The 19,737-nt window shown below is 40.6% G+C and overlaps 1 protein-coding gene across 1 annotated transcript in view; it reads right to left on the reverse strand.

The window, feature by feature from the left end:
- tspan4a (tetraspanin 4a) overlaps positions 1 to 19,737 on the reverse strand; it is an 82,597-nt gene that overhangs the window by 21,550 nt on the left and 41,310 nt on the right. The window contains exons 2-3 of the mRNA XM_079736114.1: positions 16,815 to 17,006; positions 10,197 to 10,271 (exon numbers count right to left, since the gene is read on the reverse strand). Of these exons, the coding sequence (XP_079592240.1) occupies positions 10,197 to 10,271; positions 16,815 to 17,006 (267 nt within the window). The remainder of the gene's footprint in view (positions 1 to 10,196; positions 10,272 to 16,814; positions 17,007 to 19,737) is intronic.

Genomic DNA, 19,737 nt, shown 5'->3' on the forward strand with positions numbered 1-19,737 from the left:
TGAAAGAATCAACCTTCAAATCATACAATGCTATTCACCCACCAACAATACTGATGAGGAACTCAAGGACAATTTCTACAACCAGCTACAACATCTACTTCAGACCAGAAAGAAAAAGACCTCCTCTTACTCATGGGCGACCAGGGACAGGCACAACAAACATTCACGGTGCTCATTGGGGTGAAACAGGGCTGCCTTCTTTCCCCTTTGCTTTTCCACTTATGCATTGACTGAACCATGAAGAAAACTACCCACAATAAAAAGACTGGCTGCCAAAGGAGTCTGCCAGAGCATCTAGAGGACCTCGACTTTGCGGATGATATATCAGCAACACCAACCTGTGGGATCGAACAAACAAGAGCCAATAGAGCTACAGACGATAAGGAGAAGTGGAGCTGAATTGGTCACACACTAAGAAAAAGCTAAACGGCAATAACCAAACAGGCACTAATATGGAACCCAGAAGGCAAACAGAGCAGGGAGAGACCCAAAATACCTGGAGAAGGAGCACAGAGCTAGATGTTAAAAATAATGCACTGATGTGGAAACAGCTGGAGAGGAGGGCCCAAGACAGACGAGGATGGAAACGATGTATCAATGGCCTATGTTCCCAAAGGAATATAAAGGCTTAAGCTAAGCTAATTAGATAGTCCTCAATTTAGATAAGCTAAAACAAAACACTCAACTAATGCTTTCTACCTACTAGACCAATCATGAATTTCTGCATTTTTAAGTGTTTGTAATGCATTATAAACATATTTTAAATAGTTTGTAAATCCTTAAATAAAACTTAAATAACACTAAGAAATTATCTTATAAAACAAGATGTCATTGAATTATTGATAATTTATAACTGATTATGACTTGCTAATGAGTATTTATGAACAATGCTTTAGGAAATCTACTTTATGATTTAAAGTATCAGTTATAAGTGCTTCCCTTCAGTGTGTTATTTATCCTTTTATTATCCTTTGAATTTGGTACGCTAAATGGAAAAAATGTTTAGGTATATGTGAAATCGGAACCCAAAAGCAGAAGGACGTTGAAAAATAGCAAGGCATCGGCTCAAGCATTGACAACAATCAACTTCAAGGAGGAAAAGCAAAAAACAAAAAGGGCACACGATTGGTGATGCAAAATCTAAAAAACGTAGGTAATTCCAGAATTAGGTGGACAAGCAGGCAGGCAGAAACAAGTCAGAAAGAACTGAATAGCCGAGCTAGTAACAGATATAAAACAATCTGACAAGGTGGCACTAACAGCGCCATCACCGTTGGCATCCATTTCCACACATTACATTAAACACAGAACAAGACCTAAAATGGATTCTTCCTATGCAGGCTGGCCTTTCTACTGCACATGCAATGCTGCACGACACAGTGCTCGTTGCTGGTCTTCTTGGGGTGGGACCGGCTTCAGGCACAGCATCCCTTTCCATATTTCTTTCATTAGGTTGAGTTCCGAAATGGTCATAACTTCCAAGCACTGCCAAGTGCCATATATTCCCTGCTGCTTATGTCCCATAATACAAAATGTAATCAAATATTCAGTTTTGCTCACAACCAGATAGCTCCATTTTCACTAGTTATGCTTACATCTAGCAATCAGCCACACTTTGTTTTATTTATATGCATGCATTTGTTAATGTGAAGCAGGAAAGGGGTTAGGCTTGTATCATCGACTCACAGCATTCTTGTGAATGTATGTGTATGTGTGTATGTGTTAATGGTAATCATTTCCCTGATGTATTGCCCTGTTGGCAGGGCATGTGGTATCTTGGCGGATGTGTATTTTGAACAAACAAGGCTGAATCGCCCGGTGAGAGCCTCTATGTCAACAGCTAGGGGTGATTGGCAATGAAAAACCTCCTCAGCTACAGCAACCTGCCCTCACAGGAATCCGTGAAAGACCACGGGCGCTTAACTCAAAATCTGTGGTGGCCTCACGGAATCACTGCAATTTCCGTGATGCAGCCACGGATTCTGCTCCAATGCAAGTTAATGACACTCATATTCCGTGGCACACACACATATCTCTGTTTCAACGACCGAATCGACAATGGGTGCTTAACTCAAAATCCGTGGTGGCCTCACGCAATCACTCAGGCCTACATTGTCCGTGATATGGCCATGGATTTTGCTCAAATGCAAGTTAAGGACACTCATATTCCTTGGCACACACACAGATCCCTATTTTAACAACCGAGTCAACCTGGTCTCACAGGGATCCGTGAATATATATATATATATATATATATATATATGTATATATATATATTTATTTATTTATTTATGACCATATTTAGACCACCAGACTTCCTCGAAGGAATGAAAATGGTCTATTAAATTGAAAAAGGTTGGGTGAAAATAGGGATATAGTGCCATACCGTCAATATGAATTTAATTCATAGAATTTCCGATAGGATGGTAAATGGTTATATATAGATCTCGTTATAACAAGAATTTATATCAATGTGACGAGAAAGGATGTCATGATAACGCCAAGAAAATAAAGCCTACATGGTTATAATAATTTAAATATAATTAACTTATAAAGCATATAACGAGACATCAAGACAATCTTTTTAGTTGTGGGCCAGCAGAGGCTGAATTTTAACCAAATTCAATTTAACTGAAATATACATATATCTATAGTCTAAATCTATATACATGTCAAATATATGATGCTGTACGTATAGCCTAGTTTTTATATATAAATATTTTAATATTGTCTAGTAATACCTGAACAACCCTCTCCATAGAAAAAGTGTTACAACCTTCTTCGTTGATTTGATTGGTATATTGGTGTATTGTCAATGGTCAGATACAGACGATAATAGCTACATGGTCTACTTATAATATTTGAACTAAATAATTGTATATTTATATATACATAATGTATATTTAAATATTTAATTCATTCAATATTAAACCAATGCATTTCAATCTGGAGATTATTTTTGACTTCAGAAGGGGGGGCCTGCGTCCACATAATCGTCCCCCCCTGTAATCGTTCACTTGCTTACGAGCTAGGGCCATTATTTCCTTTTCTGGAACATCCACGCATATATCCTGCATTTAATACATGTACATGTTATATTCTGAACAAACACCCGGACATATTGATTCTAGATTCCTGTGATAGGAGTGGGATTATGTGATAAGGAACATTAATATATACAATGTATGCACCGTTCACATTGCAAACGACTTCATGAGTTCAAACATAGCTCCGCTCCAAACCACCTTTACAACGTTAAGGGCGCAACTGAGCTGCCGTCAATTTTGTTTTTCTGTTAATCTAGGGTCCGCTGTCTAGGAAATAGACAGATTTCAAATGTATGATATGCTGTACGTATAGCCTAGTTTTTATATTATAAATATTTTAATACTGTCTGGTTATACCTGAGCCACACTCCCCATAGAAAAAGTACACCGTGTTAGTTGGTATTACAACCCTCTTCGTTGATTGGATTGGTGGAAGTGGATTGTAAATTGTTGGATACAGATCTTGTTATAACGATAATAGCTACATGGTCTTCATATAATATTATAACTAAATAATTGTATATTTTTATATATATTTTAATATTTAATTAATTCAGTATTAAACCAATGCATTTCAATTGGGGCGGGCTGCGCAGGATTCATCAAAACAACAATCCGATTTATCCGATTTTTTTCAGCAGACCCCCTCAAAAACTGAAACTAACCACGTCCCCTAAACCCAGTCTCACACCAGATTGTAGTAAAACAGCCCACAGCGGAAAAACGCATTATAATAACGGCTCTAAACATGTGACCTGCCTACATTTTTTTTACCTATTCTTTTCAATGGGCCTGCGTCCACATCACATGACTGTCATGGTTGCTATGGTGGTTGCCATCGACTGCCCCCCATATCTTTCTATTTTCCACAGTTTAGAATTGTAATTATAAGTTACTTTTGTAATCAACTTGACTCATTTTTTTAATCACTGTCTGGTGGCTAGTTACATCACTTTGAGAAATGCGCACAGACACATTTGGACACAGCCTATAACCTTTTTGTGAAAGAAAAACAACAAGCTCATTGATAAACGAGGCAGGGTTATTAGATTTCATTAAGATATCATGCGTGAGAGGTCATTCCTCCCCTGAGTGTGTATTGACTATTTCTGGTGATTGAAATGCTCATTGCAAGCTTCCTATTTATGTCTAGTGTACCCCTACTGTCCACAAGCACCCCCCCTCCCCATATATATATATGGAGAATTGTTGCCACCCCCCAGTGGTGGTAGTGTCATATCTATGAAAGAGGGTATTCAAATATACTACAATGATCAATTAGGAGGCCGAAGCCCTAAAGGAAGTGATGCAATAGGTAACTTGTGAGTCAAGGACAGTAACAAGTAAGCTATAGACTTGGGGTCTCTTTTATATTGAGGGGGGTCTCAAAGGACGCAAACGATTATCAACTTGGGTACTCCAGCCCTACAAGAAATGACTCAGCAAGTGCTCCATCTCATTGCACCTCACCCAGCGGCTCGCTTACAAGATTTTGGCCTGAAGTTCTTCCCAGACCTACATCCTAGCCATCCAACATGCATATCTGAGAATCAGGCCTCTCTTTAATAATGACAAAAAGGTTATGAAAGAAATTCTCATTAACTTTTGGTTATCTCATAAGGGGCATGGTGCCGGCTCCTTTTGACTCCTTTTGCCGGCTCCTTTTTAGCTCTCTTATGCACATTTACCTTACTGTTGGAGGTCACACCCCTTTTCCCGCCTCTTCGAGATAGCTAGAGGTGCCAAAATGTATAGGCACATTTCCAAGGGTGCCCGAGAACGACATATCTGAGATTTCGAGCTCTAGGCCTTACAGAAAAAAAGTCCAAAATGGATTGTTTTTTGGACAAAGCCTCTCAAGTGTTGCGTGCAAGACCTAGTGTATCAGAATGTGTCGGAAAGAACGTTTTTGAGATAGGAAGGACCTACCGCTCTGAAATTTGACTTGACTTTCGTCCTTTTAGACCGTTTTTGATGTAAAAGAGATCCCAGGTCTATAGCTTACTTGTTAATGTCCTCGCCTCAGTCCCCTATTGCATCACTTCCTTTAGGGCTTCGGCCTCCTAATTCATCATTGTAGTATATTTGAAAGGCCTCTTTCATAGATATGACACTACCACCACTGGGGGGTGGCAACAATTCTCCATATCCATATGGGGGGGGGGGGGAGTGCTTGTGGACAGGAGGGCTACACGAGACATCAATTGGAAGCACACTCAGGAGGAGGAATGACCTCTCACACATGATAAATTAATTAATTGTTTCAAATAACCCTTCCTCATTAAATCAATGAGCTTGGTTTTTTGCTTTCACAAATAGTTTACCACGGCCGTGGAGAGGTCCCCCCTCCCCGGTCTTACCACCATGGACACACCCGATCTCGCCTGTCTTGGAAGCTAAGCATGGTTGGACCTGGTTAGTACTTGGATGGGAGACCGCCTGGTGCTGTAAGTAGTGTCGGGTGTTGGCCAATAGGTGGCACTCTTCCCTCTGGCCTTAACATCAATCCCGATGACACAGTGCAGTGACGGGGACACTGTGCTGTGGAAGGCGCCGTCCTTCAGAGGAGACGTAAAACCCTGACTCACTGAGGTCATAAAAGATCCCAGTGCACTTATCGCAAAGAGTAGGGGTTTCCCCGGTGTCCTGGCCCAACCAGGCTCATTCAATCTGGACCCCTAATCATCCCCCTGTATAATTGGCTGACTCATTAATTCCCTCACTCTCAACCTGGTGTGTGGTGAGCGTTCCGGCGCAGATTGGTTGTGGTGCATCACCCAAGTGGGTGCTACACACTGGTGGTGGTTAGTGAGGTCCCACCTTCACTGTAAAGTTTCTTTGAGTGTCTACAAAAGTGCTATAAATAGCACTTTTAAGATATTCCAAGGTGCCTTTTGAAGGACACATTGGAAGATCTGTCTATTTCCTAGACAGCGGACCCTAGTTTACGACAAAAACAACAAAATTGACGGCAGCTCAGTTGCGCCCTTAACGTTGTAAAGGTGGTTTGGAGCAGAGCTATGTTTGAACTCATGAAGTCGTTTGCAAGTCGTTTGTGAAGGGTGCATACATTGTATACATTGATGTTCCTCATCACATAATCCCGCTCCTATCACAGGAATCTAGAATCAATATGTCCGAGCGTTTGTTCAGAAGGAAATAATGGCCATAGGTCGTAAGCAAGTGCATATGAATATATATGATTACTGGGGGGGGGGGGTTGGAAGGGGGGGTCGATGGCAACCACCATAACACCCATGACAGTCACGTGATGTGGACGCAGGCCCCCATCTGAAGTCAAAAATAATCTCCAGATTGAAATGCATTGGTTTAATATTGAATTAATTAAATATTAAAATATACATAATATATATATATACAATTCTTTAGTTAAAATATTATAATTAGACCATGTAGCTATTATCATTATAAAAAGATCTGACCATTGACAATCCACTTACACCAATCAAATCAATGAAGAAGGTTGTAACACCAACTAACACGGTGTACTTTCTCTATGGAGGGTGTGGTTCAGGTATAACCAGACAATATTCAAATATTCATAGTATAAAAATTAGGCTATACGTACAGCATATCATACATTTGACATGTCTGTAGATTTAGACTATAGATATATGTATATTTCGGTTGAATTGAATTCGGTTAAAATTCAGCCTCTGCTGGCCCACAACTAAAAAGATTGTGTCGTTGTCTCGTTGTACGCTTTATAAGTTAATTATATTTAAATTCTTATAACCATGTAGGCTTTAATTTTTTGGCGTTATCATTACATCCTTTCTCGTTACATCGATATAAATTCTTGCTATGACGAGATCTGTATCTGACCATTGACCATCCTCTCGGATATTCTATGAATTAAATTCATATTGACGGTACGGCACTATATCCCTATTCTTGCCCACCAATCTTGAATATAATAGACCATTTTCGTTGCCTCGAGGAGGCCTGGTGGTCTCCATATATACACACCCCTTCTGAAGCTCGCTCTCTCTCTCTCTCTCTCTCTCTCTCTCTCTCTCTCTCTCTCTCTCTCTCTCTCTCTCTCTCTCTCTCTCTCTCTCTCTCTCTCTCTCTCTCTCTCTCTCTCTCTTCGTTTCGTTCTGTCAGAGAAACGCTCCCATTCAAAATGCATGGGTTCACATTTCGTTCTGTGGAAGACGAAAAACTCAGAGAAACGCTTCCATTCCCATATTGTATGCATATATATATATATATATATATATATATATATATGCACGGATCCCTGTGAGAAGGGACTCGGTCGTTGAAACAGGGATCTGTGTGTGTGCCACGGAACATGAGTGTCATTAACTTGCATTGGAGAAAATTCCGTGGCCACATCACGGACAATTTGAGTGATTCCGTGATCATCAACCACCACCACCACCACCAATGGTGTGATATGGATTTTATTAACATACCACGCATGGCCCTTGGTCCTTTTGCTCCAATGATAAAGGAGTAGGGGAGGCCACATACCTCGGGGCCTGAAGACTGTTCGCGAGTTCTTTGCAAACCAACTCAGGTTTTGTTACTACTTTATACAAGTTGTAATAAAGCGTTACCTCTTTCAAACTTAGTCCTTCTCGACCTCTCGTATTTATTTATTTTCTCGAGTATTAGAATGTGGGTTTTATCCACAACAGGAGCAGATCATGATGAAACTGAATAATTCAGAACCTGAATGATGCGAATGTGAATGCTCTGAACATCAGGCAATGCAGATAGCGAGACAAAGGTGACGGCCTACAAGAGATGACATCCATAAAACGAGTGAGTGGTTTGGCAGGAAGCCCATGGAACTGCAGCAATCCAGACCCACTTGTAGGATTACACAAGAAAGACAAACGGCGATTTTAAATACTGCACAGCAGGCAACACAAAAATCATACCAGTATTAGGATTGCTGTGACAAATGGCTACAAAGCAATATAGTGTATGCTACACACAGGGCCAAGTGCCAATGTGGCAGATAGATAAATCAATAAAAAGTAAAAAATATATATCAAGTATTACTTAAATTTACACAGACATCACAAAGAGGGAAGGCATGTTTCTTAACTCCCTGAGGAAGCAGTCAATATTTTGGGCTACCATGAATAAGGCAATACAAATAGTTAAACTACTTTTTAGACTACACTAAGATTGAGCATCACCACGAAATAAAATTAATTGTACGGCTTCTGGTGGCAGCATTTTTATATATTTGTATGAATGATGCGGCTGCTATACAAAAACCTACACATTGTAAATGGCCTTGGATTGAGATTGAGATCAAAGCATTGACCCAAAAGCTGTGGAGTTTGAAGCTCAAAGTGAATAGAAAGTGGATTTAATGGCCTTCATATGCTAATGTTGAGTATGATGATAATATAGAATGTGAACTCCATGCAACATCAATCGGACCAACTTAAAAGGTAAACCCAAATTATTAATTCATGAATATTTGACCAGTTTGTTTTATGAGCACTTCCAATGTCAATGCCCTGATTGTGCATGTTTATTTGTTTATATGTTTATCTTCATTTCCAACATCTCCCCTATGAAACCACACAAAGCAACGTCGTTTTATTGTCAGTTAACGGCAGAAATGGTGTTTACCTCTGGTGCCATTCACATAGATAGTTTGCATGTACCACTGAATACATAAAATCATTTTTTTCTATAAGTTACTATTTGAACATCATAGCGAGACCTCCTAATGATAAGGCAACAGAACGGCCGCTTGGATTGTGAGACAACAAAGGGATTGGCACGGATGGTAAGATTCAACCAGAATGACAGCTATAGTGGGTGGGAGGAAACAGATTGTTGGTTTTAGTTCTTTCATTGGGAATTTCATTCTCAGATAAAGACAACATGACAGCAGCCATGTCCTTATAAACGACTGCAGCACAATTACAACCCTGGTCAAACACAGCATCAGCTTTTCTTGTAATAGCCATCACAAACACTGAGCACACTGTTGTTCAATATCTGCAGGATCTTTAAATAGCATGTTTTTGACACCAAGTAATGCTATTAACCTTCATTATAAGTTTCAGGGATTCTGGATAGTTAGTCATTGTTTCTAACTTTGGAGAAAGTGTGTGCGAAGGGGGAATTGAACAAAGCCTAGTGAGGCCATGCTTTATGCGACTGCAAGATTCATGATTGTGAAAGTAATTGGGGGACAACACATGTCCTGAAATCTTGCATTGCATTTTAAATTGTAGAGAGCCCCTAACCTGAGCAAAGGAAATAGTCTGTTGGGAAGCTGTTACCCTGCCATTATACCATCTGTTTACGACCACAGCAAACCTCCCCCTGCATCATCAATACACAAGCACACACACACACACACACACACGCCCACACACACACACACACACACACACACACACACACACACACACACACACACACACACACACACACACACACACACGCGCACACACATGCACACAAACAAACCTCATCAGGCTTTAGGTAATATAGATTAAGATGGATGAAACCCCTTAAATATGTTATTTACACTTGCAAAAAAATGTAAAAGCTCAGATGTGGAGATCATCTTAACCGTGTGACTTGTGAGCAGGACTGAGCACAATTAAATGAAGGACAATTAAACAAGGAAAAGTTGTGTAACCATGTGGCACCAACTATACTCCCCCATACACACACACACACACACACACACACACACACACACACACACACACACACACACACACACACATACACATACCCACACCCACACACCGATACATCCAGCCACACACACAGATATATATTTATCTTACAACATGAACACATCCAACGCAGAGTTACAGAAATGTATTGACACATTCATGAAGCAGATATGCTGTTAGTAGCCTACACAACATGCTACTGGCACACACACTCAATCAACGTGACAAACAAGACCATAACCTTTTCAATTCATTATTCGGGTAAACACACCAATAATTCAAACAAATGATTCTGTTAGCAAAACAAATAATTATCCAAAATAATTATTAATACGAATATTAAAAAAACCTTTCATGAGTCTTATCCCCTGGCGGTGAAATTGCAACTGACTGATATGGTTGTGTAAACAGACTGGAATCCATCCACCATTTTGGATCAGCACCCTCGGTGGCTTACCTGGTCTTGATGGATGAAGAAAAGCATGATGAAAAGGATCTCCAGGAGAAAGATGAGGAGCAGCAAGAGGAAGAACTGTGGGGACACAAAGAGAGAGAACAGACAAAGACAGAGAACACACCAAGTGAGAAGGTCATTTTTCTTCACTTCTTTTGTTTCTGGCGAGCGCCAGTCACCCGGTGTCTAAGGAGAAGGAATTTACAACAGCCTTGAAGAACATCGAGGTGTCTGTGCCTATATATGTGTGTGTGTGTGCATGTTTGCGTGCGTCTATGTGTGTGGGCATGTGCGTGTGTTCATTTGTGTATGTGTTTGTGGATATGTGTTCAGAAATGTGTATATGTGTTTGTGTGCCCGTGCGTGCGTGTGTCTGTGTGCAAGTGAGTAAGAGATCGTTCCTTTCAATATATAAGTGTAAGGCCGAGACTGCAGCCAGAGAAATCCATACCCACTGGGACAGGTCAGTATATGTGATTCACCGAATCACACTATTCACTTTATTTCCTAAAGGGGCCATACTTCACACACGCAAACGCACCGAAACAAAGGATTGAGTACCCAAACACACACACACACACACACACACACACACACACACACACACACACACACACACACACACACACACACACACACACACACACACACACACACACACACACACACACACAGTGTTCCAATGCAAAGGCTCTGTGGCAGGCTGGACGACGTGCTTGATTGGCGATACATCTTTCCCCCACCAAATGCTGCCATACAAGCGTTCAAAAGAGTTACGAGCTCATCTATCAAGGCCTCGACCAGGACGGTCTGTCACTCGCAATCAATGGCTCGTCTGCACCGAGAGATTGGCCACAGCATTTTAAGAGCAATAAAATAAAAAACTGGACAAGGAATAAACAGTGTCTCAGAGAAAAATTTGAGAGGTTTTGGTTTAGTTTCTGCACCAGTCAGCAAGATGCAGGTATGATTTTGCAGATGACGTATTGAAAGACCAAGCAGTTTTGGGGGGATGTGGACCTGGGATTTGTAGCTCTTGGAACATGGAACATAACAAAGCTTCAGTGGGCATAAGAAACTAGAGAAGCAGAATTACATTAGCTAGTGTTAAGGAGGTTGTACAGTACCCTTTCTGGATAAAGCATACGGCTATATAGTTCACCTCTCACCTCCATCTGAGGCTCTCCATGGCAATGGACAGGCTTTCTCCTGGTCAGGCATAGCCCAGGGTGAGAGGTTCATGCATATGCATATGCTCTGAACAGCAGTTGTGCAGAATCAACAACAACATGAATTAACTGTAGAAAACTCAGGGACACATCGTGCATATACTCCAGGTGCCAGTTCCTATGAATTCAGCTATCTGTTCTCTCTGCTGTGTTTAATACGACGTTTGTCTGGGAGTACACGAAATATTGTTTTATAGAACTTAATCTAACTCGCACTTCTGAGTACTGCATGCTTTTCCAATTAAATTATAATACTAAAAAAAAAACAAGACAAATGCAATAAAAATAAATGTTATCGTCTTACAAGGCCAGGAAAATAACTCTATTCCAAAATAAAAAAGCATTCCATCTCATAATACAAACCATCAGCTTATTGATAATTGCTTAATGACGGTATGTCAGGCATGTTAAATGGCCAATATTAAGACGCATCGCAGCCCGGTTTGCGGGACCTTTCCTTAATGTAAAACTGAAGGGAACCACATCACAAGGCTGAATTAGGTAGCCATGTCATTTTCCCTCGAGGGCTCCATGGCTCAGCGCTATTTGAGGGAGGCACGAGGCAGGAAGAAGGTGAGCAAGGGGGGCGTGCTGCAAGGCGATGCACTGAGTGTAAGGGGGACACCAACCCACGGAAGCAGCACATTTATACTCCCTTTCATCCTCCCTCCTCTCGGTCTTCAAGAACCCCCACTCCTAGTACAATCCTACCACAAACTCTCAACTGATACTGTGTGTGCGTGTGTGTGTTTGTATGTTTGTGTGTGTTTGTTTGTGTGTATGTGTGTGTGCGCATATGCATGAGTTTAATGCAGTGAGTGAAGCGAAGGGAGATAAGTGTTAAAAAGATGCTCAAGTGCGTATTCCTCGCAGATTAAGACAGATTTTAAGTCAGATATTTGTCTGTCAGTTGGTTATGTGTGTGTCTGTGTTTGTCCTCGTACGTACTCATAGTGCTATTCCATTTGCGCCCAGCGAATAGAAAGTGATTGTAAAAATATATGACACATTAAAATCCCCACTCCTCACATTTACCCTGCCCTTAACGGTTATTTGCTGTTTTGCCACGAGTGGCCATCTTTTAAGAACATTAAACGTATAGGGGAGGTTACAGGACTATGTTGAATAGAAAATTATAGGAAAATCAGATGCTGCTCTAAAACACATGCAAAGACTTCACTCTGTGGCTCCATGAATACACATCTCTATTTCCTAATAAGAAATGGAACTAATCCCTTGGTAAGCTGCAGGACATGGCCCAAAAATATTGGTTATTTATTTTAAGCAATAAGGCTTCAAGCTGATTCTACATTATTCCCTATGGAGATGATTACAATTTCCTAAAAAGGGTAATAGGGGTAAAACCAACACGGAAGGGTGACAAGTGTGATTTGCGTCAACAGGGCATCAATAATTGAAGCCACTGTAGTGTTGTAATCAGCTAAAGGAACTGTTCAAGCAGTCAAACCCGAGGTGAAAAGTAATTTATTTGAATTGTTAAAGAAATCTTCGCAATCATTCCTTCTGAAAAGACGAGTTTTCTAAATGTGAAACACTCTTCTAGAATACTGCCGCTGTGACGGCCCTGTGATGTGTCGGCTGTCTTTGTGTGTTGTTGTGTAGCTTGGGGCAAGACCCTTTGCTTGTCCCTGTCTCTCGCTCTTCTCAGGTGGTACCTGGTGGGTGGAGTTGCACAATCATTGTGTTCGCTCCTCCCTGTCTCTCTCTCCTCTCAGGTGGTTCCTGGTGGGTGGAGCTGCACAATCGGGGCAGCTGGCTGCAGATATAAGGCTCACCAGTCTGCCCACAACTCGCTCCCGAACCAGACACCATTTGATTTTTTGCATTATTATTTTTGGTTACTTTTTAATCATTATAAATGATAATTACTTTTAAAGGTAGACCTTGATGTGTCTCCATTTTTGTTGTGACCAATAATGGGGCCATGACACCACATACTGTATTCCGAGAAAAATGAAATAATACAAGAGTGAAAAGTTCAATGAATTAAATATTAAACCCTCCCCTTCTACCATGACTCTATGGTACTATCATTCTGCTTACAGTTTTTTTACCGAACTGTCAAGTTCTTAGAACCACTGAACCAATGGGACTTATATCACAAAACAACGTGTATATATGAGCCTTGAACTATTCAATGAGTAGGGAACAAAGTTTGGGGTTAATTCAAAGTGAGTTCATATCATTATAGCAAACCATTGGATGATGTATTCCAAATCAGCACAAAATCAGCCAAAAGCAAAAAATCCTAATTCTAGACCCCTCCCCCCCAAAAACTATTCTACTGCATAAAAAATAGAGAATTTGATGTTGTCAGGGCAAAGATTGTCATATTTTTCTGATGGGAACCGCCACAGCTGAATTAAGCAGCCTCTCTCTACAGTTCTGCCAGCTGACAACTACATCAATAGATTAGCATCTAAACCTTCAGATTTGTCCGCACTGCATAGTCCATACACACTATTGACGAATAGACGGAACCCAATAGAGCTCGTAAGTCAGGCGCCTTCCACTAGACCCCCATCGGACCTGTAGGCTAGGAAAATTAGTCAATAAAAAGTGAAATATTTTATTTTTCCCAGTCATTAAATGCCTTGGATTACACATGTTGTGTGTGTCTAAATAATAATTGTTCACGTAAAGAGTTTGAAGGCATATTGTACGATTCTTCGGCTAACGGCTGTGGAAAAGACGTAACGAGAAAGACTACATGTCGCCTACGTGACATCACCTTATAACAGATTCCCTTCACTTCTCAACTCACAGTGGTGATGGTGCGTCTTCTGCCACTGTCTACAGAGCCATCCATAGGAATTATCAGATCAAGATGCCTGTATGTTTTGTACCCGAATGCCACCTGACTGTGTTCCGAGCGGGATCTGTTTGTGAGTGGTGATGTAAATCATACGCGTCGAGAGCAGCGAAGAGTTGTAGTCCACAAAGTGCTCTCACACAAAAACTAACCGTGTCAAACTTCCACCTGCTAAATTGTAGCATTCCTTGCACGTAAATGTATGTAAAAAAATTCACAGACAACATGAATGTTGACATTCATGGCACAATTCAAACGGGACCAGAAAATCTTTCTCATCTGGTCGTCAAATGCATTATGAGAAATTGATCATAAAGGTCCCATGTAACGGAAACGGAAGCATGCAACTTACAACCTCTATACATTACACAGTACTTAATGAAACTAATGTCCTGCTTTCCCTTTTCATTACTGCCTTATTGAAATGTAACGCTTTTGGCATCCACTGTTATACGGCTCACACTATGGAAAATATTGAGTATCCAAGATATTATGGACACCTATGGTAGCAAAGTGCTTGTGTTGAAGGGGAGCACATATGTTGTTACTGTATGTACAATATGTATGTTTGCTTAAGAAAGAGGACTCCTAAACCTATGTTTTGTCTTGGCTGCACTGACGTGCTGTGAGTATCACATTTTCAGCGGGTACCGATTTCTCGCACTCATTTCAGAATGAGAACCATAATCCCATCAACGCCGGGATTCATTCCTGCTTGTGTTCCCACCTGCTGTGATTTCCTCCCACGCTGTCAAGCCAGCTGCCCTGTCTCTTCTTTATCTATCCACATGCCTCATCGCCCTGGCAACACACTTTATCACAGACTGGTTAGCGGTAACCCCTCTATTCCTCCCAGATCAATATATTAACAGGACCCCCAAGGTTGCCTGAGACATACTATGCCCCTCATCGCTGAATGTTTCAAGCGAACACCAGGGGCGCAATTGAGCGTAGGAGGTTAAATGTGACGTGTGAGTCAATTTCAATAACATCAACTTGAGACAAAATAATAATCTTTTGCTTGTGCCATGGTAGTAATTTTCTGACAGATAATAAGACACTTTTATTGAAGTATATTAACACCATCAGTGAATAGCCCATGCACAGCCTGATTCTCATTTTATAGCATTTAGCTCCAATCGACCCCATGCATTCTACACTGTCTAGCATTCTTTCCCCGGTGCTCAAGCATGGTGCTGCAGTCTTTACTTATGTCACATTTCGCTCAACGCACAGCTCCCTCTCTACTTTACATTTACATTTAGGGACACTTTTATCCAAAGTGACTTACAATAAGGGCATTTGTAAGAAGAAGGTGAAACAATATATTGCTGTCAGTACAGTAACGATGTTCATAGAACCAAGCACTTACAACCGCTAAGTTGACCCATTACCTGTATACCTCTATAATAGCTCTGGTTGAACAGAGAAGACGTTATTGGCAAGCTGCTTCTATTTTGAGCCCAACACACTACGTTTACGTCCCCGTTCTTTAGTATTTTTTATAAATGTACTGCATTACATCCATATATATATTTTATATTGATGTACTCTATTACATTCCTATCTCTTTTATGTGGATGTACTGTAATATATTCATATATCTTTCATATGAATGTATATATCATCTATATAAATGTAGCTGCTGCAGCAAAATTTTGATGTGCTCAATATGGTGTATCTGCTTTTGCCTTTGCTTTTCGATTTTCATGATTTCTTTGTTTTTTTTGTTTCAACACTTCCCCACCAGCCATAGACATGCTAATATGTTACCCTATTTCAGTGACAGGACATCAAAAGATTAATTTCAAAACGGCAATTGCAATATTGCCAGTATGATGCTTTGATGTCAGACTCCATGGCTCACAACACGCACACACACATGGACACACACACACACACACACACACACACACACACACACACACACACACACACACACACACCCACACACATATAACAAGCACCCACACAAAGCCTTGCCTAGCCCTGCTCTATAACCGTGAGAATAATAAAAAAAAAAAAAGAAGAAAAAGAGCTCTCGGAAGCAAGCCTGCTATGCTCATTACCCCCTCCAGCTATCATTACGCTAATGTTCTCCAAAATAAGAGGGGTGTGGCTGTCGTTTGAGACATTCATTAGGCTTGAGCTGATGTACCACTCATAAGGGCTGATTTATCAAATGCTCAGGCTGCTGATGGGCTAACCCATCATATTAAAGTCCCTGGATCTGTGCATTTACTGTGGCAACCCAGTGCCTTGGTTAATTCTGTCGGCTGCCAATCATTTAGGAAAAGGTCTTGGTTGAAGCCAGCGCTAATTGCCTTGCACCTTTATGCTTAGAGGGAAAGTTATGCCTTTAAACAATTTAAAAGAAAAACTCTCAAAGGGCCTTGTGCAGCAAAATAATTACTTCATTTTAAGCACAATTACCATGCTATTGAAATAACATGAAGTTGAATTATTCCTGGTATTTGGAGACCTTAATGGGCAGGTGTTCTGACATTATATGAAGGCATGGGGAAAAAGCGCGTTGTTCGCCCATCGCCGGTGACCCACCGCAAGCAGAAGGGGCCGGCTCTCTTTGACAGCTCCAACGCAGCCCAGGCAGCCAATCACCATGATGATGGTTCCCGTTGCGATCAGCAGATTGGCCGCAGAAAGGGAGGGTAGGGACGATGACAGGGTGGCGAAGTTCCCCTGAGTCACGGAGAGCCACACCCCTACACCGAGTAGGCCACACCCTCCCAGCTGTTAGATAGATAGATAGATAGATAGATAGATAGATAGATAGATAGATAGATAGATAGATAGATAGATAGATAGATAGATAGATAGATAGATAGAAGGAGAGAGAAAACAATAAGAAAAAACATTAGGAAGGCTACAGCCAACAGAGGGGTATTTCATCAAACAAGCTAAAAGCAAAGCCTGGCTTATTTTGCTTAGCCTCAATACTTTCAGTTAGAGTTCCGTTCCATTAACGTGACTTAAGGGAATCTCCGCTAAGTAACCGTGACAATTTATCCGACCAACCTTGGGTGCATTTCCCAAAACAGTTAGGAAGTTAGCATTTTGCCGACTTATTACTAAGCCCAGTTGTACTATGCAGCAGCCGAAGTACGAGTGTTTCCCAAAAATCTCCAGCTAACATAGCAGTACATAGCTGACCTCTTCGTTGATTAGCTGCGTACTTAACAGCTAATACATAGTGAACAGATGTTTTCTGATGGCGGATTTCGGATTGCTCTGAGGCATTCAATGATTTACAGGTGGAAGCCTCACAAACTTTGATATTTAGACTACATGCTTGTTATACAGTTGTGGTTAATATTCGCCAACTTGATTGTGTATAGCCTACCTATCCTTTGTATGAACATCAGAAACAATTTCGGAAATAATTGTTTGTTTGGAAAAAACGTCACACAAATTTTTAATGACACTGGCGAATTCATCCGCATAGGCACTATCTATGCAATTCAATAGTTGCTGCAAACGGTTGCTTCGTTAATGGAAAAAATATAATTCAAACAATGAATTTGGTCAGAGATTTGCTTTGTCTACTCTATTCTCTAGGATATGGATAAGTTAATAAATTACTTTTCTCCGCAATTCTGTGCAAGAGTTAAATGGCTGAGTGATTAGAGCACTTGATCGCCCGGAGATTCAGTTTTGTTTTCAAGCCATCGGTTCAAGCCCTGCCAGATGCGTCTTGTTTCCTCAGTTCTAATGATGGATTTTTGATGTTTGAAGTCTGTCGATCTCTTAACAGTACCTAGGCTGTATATTTCCCTCCTACAATATTTGGATAGCCTATTCATTTTAACAGAGGGGCAGAATCTTGTGTTGTCGCTGCAGTGGATGCATGTTTCTTGATACTTTTTTTTTTTTTTTTTAATTGTAGGCTTTCAATGAATTCACTTCTCTAAAACCCACTGCCCAGAATCGTATGACATCTGTAAAACTAACAGGGTTGTTAAAGAAAATATTTGTGAGCCATTAAATGTCCATTGATGTTCCACATCTATAAAACATCACTGGATCGGGCCATCTATGGCCTGATCCCAAAGTGAGCCCTGAGGACTAAGGACTAAGGACTCACAGACTTCATTGATCTCAGGTGCTAATTAACTTAAGTGAGTGAGTGTGTGAGGCCACATGGACTCAGATAGGTATATATGGGATTGGGACAGCACTTCACGACACTTGCCGGTTTGGGAATTTTCATTTTGAGTTTTTTTTTTTTGTAAATGCACTGAAAATAATCGGCTAAAGCAATTTATTGATATTAGAAAATATACTTTTTTTTTTTTACTTTTGAATACTTCAGTATAAAGGATGTATTGAATAATTTAGGTGATTATTGGCCTACACATACTAATCATAAGTCAGAATGGGCTACATTTGGCTGAATTATAAAAGGTATAAGTAATAATATGAAGAGCCGTTTGGGAGCCAAAAGAGCCGGCTCTTGTTGGTGAGCTGATCAAAATGATCCGGCTAACTAAAAAGAAGCAGAAATTCCCATCTGGTCTAGCGTTGTCTTATTGTTTACCTTCCTAATTTCCGGATTTCCCTATGGTCTCCGCGGTAAACGTCACAACGCTTTGAACTGTGGGTAATTCCCTTAGGTGAAGTCTGCACTGATGCGAACTCACGGAAAGGGCTCCGTAAGTGTGGACTCAAACCCTCCCGCCCTTTGGAATTCAACATTGGGACAGCCCTAAAGCCTTAATAATTTTGCGAGAATGCGCAGCGAAGTTCGTGAGTCCGGACATTGGGATTGGGCCTATCTGTCAGAAACAAGTGTGCCACAGGAAGGTTCCGCCAAGCCTAGTCCTCATGATTTTGTCATACATTTACATATATGAAGTACAAACAGCCTTTATTTTCCCTAAGGGTCTATGATTAAATGATGCAAATAAAATAATTAAGTTAATTGCTATCTATTGTTATCGGGAAGCAGCAGTTGGGTGAGTGGTATAGCGCTGGCGCTGTGGTGCTGGCGGCCTGAGTTCGCGTCCTGACAGTATGTCATACAATTCTTGGCATTGGCTTATTTTTGTAATTCCCTTTATGTCAGAGAAAGTAGGCCTAACAATTTACTTTTTATATAATAAATATGTCTTACAATTTCCTTAGAACCCAAATATAACTTGCAAAAACCCATGGTAAACTTAATGTTAATATTAATGTTACTGATAGTGAAGTCTTTGTCACAATGACAAAGACACTGCTGCATTGGGAATTATTAATTCCATTCAGGTGAGTTTCTCGGCAGGCAGCCTTCTGTTGAGATAAATACAATGGTTAGTCAATTTAGAAAAAAAAAATTCTGGCTGCATTTACTTGGCTTATCTCTTCAAAGAAAGTGAAAATAAATGGCCTAAAAAGTTATTTGATTTCTCCAGTAATCCTTCCTAAATTACTAGTTGCGTAGGGATTGACAAGTTCGACACATAACCTTGAGAGCATCTCCCTG

This window comes from Pollachius pollachius (genome assembly GCF_949987615.1).
Source record: "Pollachius pollachius genome assembly, chromosome: 5".
Lineage (NCBI taxonomy): Eukaryota > Metazoa > Chordata > Actinopteri > Gadiformes > Gadidae > Pollachius > Pollachius pollachius.